Source organism: Bidens hawaiensis, unplaced genomic scaffold (assembly GCF_021521415.1).
Source record: "Bidens hawaiensis isolate Kalapana, Puna unplaced genomic scaffold, B.hawaiensis_p1.1 tig00052481_1, whole genome shotgun sequence".
Lineage (NCBI taxonomy): Eukaryota > Viridiplantae > Streptophyta > Magnoliopsida > Asterales > Asteraceae > Bidens > Bidens hawaiensis.
In genome coordinates, this window is record NW_027499442.1 from 45,076 (window position 1) to 52,456 (window position 7,381).

Here is a 7,381-nt window from a genome sequence, read left to right on the forward strand (position 1 = left end):
TCATATATGCTGCTTCATTCTTCTTGACCCCTTATATTGTTTATTATTTGTCCAACAACTTCGCTTTGTTTTTATCTATGTTTAGTATCATCCCTGTTTATATTACAAAGTCATCTCCATTACTGATGGACAAATCTGTTAAATATATACCTGTGTATCTTGTTGCATATATTTTATCTTCATTTTTCACTTTACTTTGCCAGAATCAAGGCAACGGATTCGGTCAATCCAATTATGGTGGAGGTGCATTTTATATGCCAGTAAGATTCTTCATTTGTTTTTAACCTTGGCAATACTAAATTGCAGTTTTGAACATTTGATTCAGTTTACTGATTCATTGTAGCATCTTTCTTATGTTTATATATATGATTTTTCGATAGACATGAAAAGGTTATTGGGCGAGATCCTGATTGATTTAGGTTTTAACCTTTGTCAAACTTTCTTTTATTTATATGTTAAAAAATCTTATATAATAATAATAATAATAATAATAATTATTATTATTATTATTATTATTATTATTATTATTATTATTATTATTATTATAACGGAATTATATCAGGCTCATGGAAGCGTTCCTCCGGCAACCTCAAGACTATCACCACTTCCTCCCGAACCTTCTGGCTACGATCGCGGTGCAACGGTTGATATTCCACTTGACGTAAGATCACAAATTTTTATTCATTGCTTATATGTCTGATTTTTAATCTAGTTAAACGAACGAATATGAACACATGTCTCATTTGTTTAGGCTAATGAACTTTTGTTCGTTTATGTTCATTAGTTTACGCTTCTTAAGTTCCTTTAAGTACATTCTTTTATATATTTATATTAATATTATTTTTTTTGGATCTATTAAAATTTAGTATAGTTTTATTAATTTAAAGTGTCACCCATTATAATTTTGTTTAGTTTTATTTTTTTTAGACTCAGTAGATTGATGTGCACGTTTACATTTAATTGGTGTTTTCTTGGTAATGTTTGTTCATCTATGTTCATCTGTGTTCATAAACCGTTCTTTTATACAATTAACAATTGAACATACACGAACATGAACACATTCATTTTCTTAACGAACGGACGAGAACATGAAAACGACGTTCATTTAATTGTTTGTGTTTGATTGTTTTTTGGTTCAAGTTAAATAACAAAACGAATTGTGTTAAGGGCTTAAGCCTACTTACAACATATGGTTTGTCTATGTTATTGTATTTAATTGTTATTTTTTTTCATTGATGCAGGATTTCAAAACGAAAGAGAAAGAACTCAAAGCCAAAGAGGCAGAACTCAAAAGACGGGAACAGGTTTTTATCATTTTTTTATAGCCAAAAGCATAAAAATGAAATTAATTTAACTACATAAACGATATTCTCAAAAAAAAAAAAAAGAAAAAAAGAAATTCATTTTATTTTGCTCTCTATTTTCTGTTTAGTGTATAACAATTAATTACATTATCCTTTATATTCATGCAGGATCTAAAGAGGAAAGAGGACGCTATTGCACGATGTAACACGTTTATTTTTAAAAAAAATACTTTGGGTGTATATATTTTTCTAGCTTGCACAAGTAGTCAACTAAAATTGTTCATTTTGCAGCTGGGATCGTTCTAGAAGAAAAAAATTGGCCACCATTTTTTCCTATCATACATCACGACATTCCAAATGAAATCCCGATTCATCTACAAAAAATACAATATGTTGCATTCACAAGCTTTCTTGGTATATAAATTTGTCTTCTTTTGTCATATATTTATGAAACACATTTTATGATATGAAATTTGTTAGTTTTTCAATTTAATACTTTGCAGGTATTGTAGTGTGCCTTTTATGGAATCTTGTGGCTGTGACCACTGCCTGGATAAAAGGCGAAGGCCAGTTTAGTAATTTCGCATATATAATCTATTTATAAAGTGCCATTGTCACAATGTATCAAAAATTTTTGCAGGTCCGACAATTTGGTTTCTTGCTGTTATTTATTTAATATCAGGAGTCCCCGGGGCTTATGTTATGTGGTACCGCCCTTTATATCGCGCTATGAGGTATGAACTTTAGCGTGAGAAAAACCATCATATGTTTCAAAGTCAATGCAAGGTTTGACTATAGACATAGTTTAGTTAAAGTGGTGACTGTTGGTCAAATTTCAGAATATCGTGTAGTAAGGTTAGAAAGCATAGCACAAATAGGTTTATTTTAGTGGCCAACAAGTACTTATGCTAACCTGGACCATGGATTTGTTTTGTCAGATAATTTTTTTTAATGCCAATCCAATGCTTGACTACATAGTATAATTAAAGTGGTGACTGTTAGTCAAATTGCAGGTTATCTTGTAATAATGTCAAAATGTAGTATAAATAGGCTTATTTTAGTGTCCGACTAGTACTTATGTTAACCTGAACCATGAATTTATTCTAACGTTAACCATGAATGAATGTCTTACATATATATATATATATATATATATATATATTGTTATTTACAGAACCGATAGCGCCCTGAAGTTTGGATGGTTTTTCTTGGCTTACATGGTAAGCTGCATTTTATTAACAATATTATTTTTTATTTTTTTTTCGTATGGCAACAATTTTTTTTTAATAACATTGGTTGCGTATCATATTGAAGTTTTGTTATTTTCAGTTTCATATCGCCTTTTGTGTATTTGCTGCGGTCGCTCCTCCGATTATATTTAAAGGAAAATCTCTCACGTAAGTTCTACTCGTATATGAACGGTTAGTTTATAAAAGGAATAATGTTTTATATGTATTGTCCTAATTTTTTTTCCATCAAATATATTTTTATACATGTACAGTGGAGTTTTACCGGCGCTTGATGTGATAACTTCCAATGCTATTGTTGGGGTAAGTTTATAAAAAACGCCATGTCAGCATGTTTCAAGTTAATCAAAATGACTCTTGTTTTGTGTTTACTGGGGTATTTTGCGTATTTGATCTTGTAGATCTTCTACTTTATTGGATTTGCATTTTTAGCTCTAGAATCAGTGATAAGCATTTGGGTCATCCAGGTTCTTTTTTTTTTTTTTAATTACTTTGATTTAATTTAGATTTTTATAATTAATATTAATCTTTGTAATTGTTTCTTTGTTTTTACATGATGTTTGATGTGGATGTACAGCAAGTTTACATGTATTTTCGGGGCAGCGGGAAAGCTGCAGAGATGAAGCGCGAAGCGGCAAAATCGACTGTGATGTCGGCATTCTGATGTGGCACTATTTGATACTGAAAATGACACGTCATCAAGAGGGGTTGAATTTGGTACAGAGAGCGGCTTTTTATCATGATTCTTTTTGAACAATAGGAACAAGGAATGCTTTATTTGATAGTAAACAGTATTTTAGAGTTTGTCTGAAACTTATGATGTAACATTGATTTAGTATTTTATTTTATTGAAAATGAATAAAGAAGTGAATTATAAGAAGATGGTTAGGTTATAATAGTAAGTATAGTTTTTTAGGAAGGATAGGAAGTAATTTTGTCCATTGATTTTGAACATGAAGGGTTGAGATTAGTTTAGGGGGAAATCAAGTGTGAACAAAAGGGGAAGGGTATAAAAGGAATAACACATTTGTTGACTTTCTCTCTCCACATGCAAGGCATATGTCAAATTCCCTCATCATTTTTAAACGTCCATAACTTTTTTTACGACGTTTTTATTGAAAAACAAATTCACCATAATAACAAATATTTTTTTATCTTTTATATGAGTAACATATTTTTATATAAAAATTAAAAAAAAATTAGTGGGTTTCTTACAAATTGTGTTTTACCAAAATTGTGTTCTACAAAATTGTGTTATACAATAGTATTTTTCATTGTGTTTTTTTTTTCATAGTGTTTTTTCCATTGTGTCATATAATTGTGTTTTTTATTGTGTTTTTATCATTGTGTTTTTTTTTTTTCATTGTGTTTTTTACACTGTGTTTTTCGTAGTGTTTTCCATTGTGTTTTTTCGGCGACCGTTTTCCGATGACTTTTTTTCGGCGACTTTTCGGTGAATTTTTCGGAGATTTTTCCGGCGAAATTTCTCAGAGATTGTTTTCCGGTGACTTTCCAACGACTTTTCCGGTGAAATTTTCCAGCGAAATTTCCATAGACTTTTCCGGCGAGGTGGTGGCGGTGGGTGACGGTTGTGGTGGCGGTGGGCGGTGGAGTGGTGGTGGTTGTAGGAGATTAGTGAAGATGTAATTGGGTTTTATGTAAGTGGGTTTTTGAAATTAATGTAAGTGGGTTTTGAGATTAGAGTAAGTGAGTTTTGATATTAAAGTGTTAGACTTTAAAATACTCTCCTTCCTAGCCTTTTTAGGAAAATCAAACTTTTTATTTGAACCTAAGCCTATAAGAAGATTTGATGAGACATGGGGTGTTTGGGATTCCTTATTTAACCTTCTTATAACTTTTTTATAAATTTATAAGTTACTACTTTGTAACTTATCAAGCATCTTTTAACTTTTTCAAAAGTTAATAAGTCAGGCACAGTTTAAAATAAGCAATCCCAAACACCCAAGAATATGAAGAAATAAAGAAGATATTGAGATTGCTAGGAATTTATATTTTTATAAATATATGAGAGTGTACTATTTTTCATTTTTTTCTTAAATAAAAATGATGGTAAAAGTAGAGTGGTAATTTTCTAATGCCACAAAAGTCGTGGTTTTTGGTTTACTATGTCATTTTTGGTTTGAACCTACAATCATGTTTATAAAAACGAGCTAGGTTAAAAAACGAGTAAGGTCATGATGGGTTTATGGGCTGACCGTGTTTATATCAAAATTTAAATTTTAAAAATAAGTTTACATCAGTTCTGCAGTTTAAACTTAACTTTTTATACACATTTGTCACTTGCTATTTTGGTTGTAAAAGTGCGTATGGATTTTATTATATCCAATTCAATCAATATCCCATTACTTATCGTGTTTGCTCTGTTATAAGTTTATGTTTTATAATAAGAAAGGAGAAATGCTTGAAAAATATATTTGAAGTTCCTTTCAACCAATAAAGAGGTTGTTTGCTCTACACTAATAAGTGCTGAATAATTAAGAAGATTGAATGGTTAAAAAAAATTGAACCCGTAAGCGGATGAGGTGGTGATTGGTGGTGGGTCAAGGAGGTGGTGCGTGAGTGGCAGACAAAGTGTTATGAACACATGTGAAATGACAAAAAGGTAAAAAATTTATTTAAGATCATTTTGAAGTTTAATGTGTAAGAGATTTACTGACTGTTTTAGATGTATCATTCTGGTGAATCAAACACGCTTAATGCTGGCCGATTTAAATGTAGTCTCTTAATGAAATCATAAGAGATTCGAACATACGCTATTAATTATCATAGAGAAAATCTCCATTTCTGACTATTTCAAAAATGAGGATATCGTTCTAAAGTAGTCAAAGATTTTCTTTTCTATTTTTAGCAATGTAGGATGAAGATCAAGATATATCTTTCAGCATAACAAAATATAATTTTCATTGTTGAATATACGAGTCAAGTGTTCCATCATGGTTGTGGCTACAAACACAAATTCTCAAACTTGATAAGTACAAACGAGATAACAAAACCTCAAAACTCTAATTTACTCTTAAGAGTGTTAAGTGATATCAATATTTGCTTCAATTAATGAAAAGAAACAACATAAATAAAAAAATAATCATATAAACTAGGGGTGGCAAATGTGACCCATGGGTTGAATAAGTTGTAATAAAATATATATAATGGGTCAGAATTGGTCAAGCTAAAAAAAGAATGATTGAAACGGGTCAAAACGGATTGGCATTTCTTAAGTTTTTTTTTATGGAACGAGAAAAACAGAAGAAACTTTTTAGTTTTTTTTTACTTTTTTAGTTTTTTATTTATATTTTGAGTTATGATTTTTTAATTATTATTTTTGTATTTTTTAATGAGGGATTTTTGAAATGGGTCAAAATGGGTTGAAATTTCAGAAACCCCTCACTAAAATATTCAAAAAAAAAATAATTAAAAAATCATACTCGAAATATAACTCAAAAACTGAAAAAAAACAAAAAAGTTTCTCCGTTTTTCTCGTTCCATTAAAAAAAAAAAAAAAAACCCTTAAGATATGTCAACCCGTTTTGACCCGTTTCAATCATTTTTCTTTTTTAGCTTGACCCATTCTTTCAACCCATAGATCACATTTGTCACCCCTAATATAAACACATGAAGAACCTAAAATAATACATGATGCTCATATCATTATAAGATAGATAACACCTAGACGTAAGAATGGTTGTAAGAATCTCGTATAGTCGTTGATTAATTCCTAGTGGGTACCTTACCGACTAGATGCTATTTGGTTAAACTTGGTTAAAACTAAAAATTTTATATGTAAAATTTGGTATGCATATGCATATTTGAGATAGACGATTTAAATTAGAGAGAATAGGTTACAGAAAACCAACTTTAGCCCCTAAACTTCGCAACCCATGTTAACTCCATCTTTACATGAATAACCCACATCTTTATATTTGTTCTTTTATTCCAACAAACTTATTTATGTGACAAATATTGTTTACAACCTAATTCTTACTTTATTTAACTATCTTTCTTATATAAATTAAACTCACACATCTAAGCTAAGTAATAGGTCAAAGGCTTCTAGGTACTAGGTAGTGTCTAATTTGATATATGTATTTTACTGTTTTTTAGTAAAGATTCCATTTTCGTTTTTAAAGTTTGTTCACTTATCATTTTTATTATTATTATTTTTTTCATTTGAACTTTAAGTAGTGACGTATCCAAAAAATTTTTCAGATGGTGCACTACTTTTATATACTTCATTTCATAGAATCATGTATAAAAAATTCCGGGTCGATTCGAGGTTGTCGATTCGATGGTTCGGGCAAAGTTCATTACAACCTAACAAATTAAAACTAATAAAAACTACCAAACTAACAAATTAAAACTAAAATTTAACAATTAATAACATCAAGAACCATTAAATATTTAACAAATGAATCTAAACTTACCTTTACAGTGGGAGAATTCTAGGACGAGTAGCAAGGGTGAGTGTGAGGAAGGGAGAGAGGCCGCCACTGTGTAGGTGTGTGCTTTATAAAACCCTAAATTGATATAAGACTGACTTAAAAAGAAAAGAAAGATTTAAAAATTCGCTTGCTGCACAGAATCGACCCCGTAACCTTCCATTTACAAAACCAGCAACTTATTAGCTAGTCCAGCTCTTGTAGTGTAAATAGAGTGATTCATTCCTAATTTATAAAGTAGTTCCTCTAATAATTTCTATACATCAATACACTATTATTTCGGAACTCGAAACCACCCACTTGCACTATAGATCCGCCCATGACCTTAAGGTTTTGTGATTATTATCAATTTCTTCAAGATCACTAACCCCGTATA

The 7,381-nt window shown here is 30.3% G+C and overlaps 1 protein-coding gene across 1 annotated transcript; it reads left to right on the forward strand.

The window, feature by feature from the left end:
- Positions 1-208: 208 nt before the first annotated feature.
- On the forward strand, positions 209-2,705 carry LOC143599660 (secretory carrier-associated membrane protein 1-like). The gene is made up of 9 exons (XM_077077569.1): positions 209-260; positions 563-661; positions 1,242-1,304; positions 1,473-1,506; positions 1,596-1,718; positions 1,808-1,870; positions 1,945-2,038; positions 2,479-2,524; positions 2,634-2,705. Exons 1-9 carry the CDS (start codon positions 255-257, stop codon positions 2,703-2,705), a joined length of 600 nt encoding a protein of 199 aa, XP_076933684.1. The 5' UTR covers positions 209-254.
- The last annotated feature ends 4,676 nt before the right edge of the window (positions 2,706-7,381 follow it).

What these genes read in the sequence shown, in the direction of transcription:
- LOC143599660 (XM_077077569.1), top strand. An exon ending in CGGTTGATATTCCACTTGAC is followed by an intron (nt 662 to 1,241) that starts GTAAGATCACAA and finishes TCATTGATGCAG; the next exon opens with GATTTCAAAACGAAAGAGAA. An exon ending in AACTCAAAAGACGGGAACAG is followed by an intron (nt 1,305 to 1,472) that starts GTTTTTATCATT and finishes ATATTCATGCAG; the next exon opens with GATCTAAAGAGGAAAGAGGA.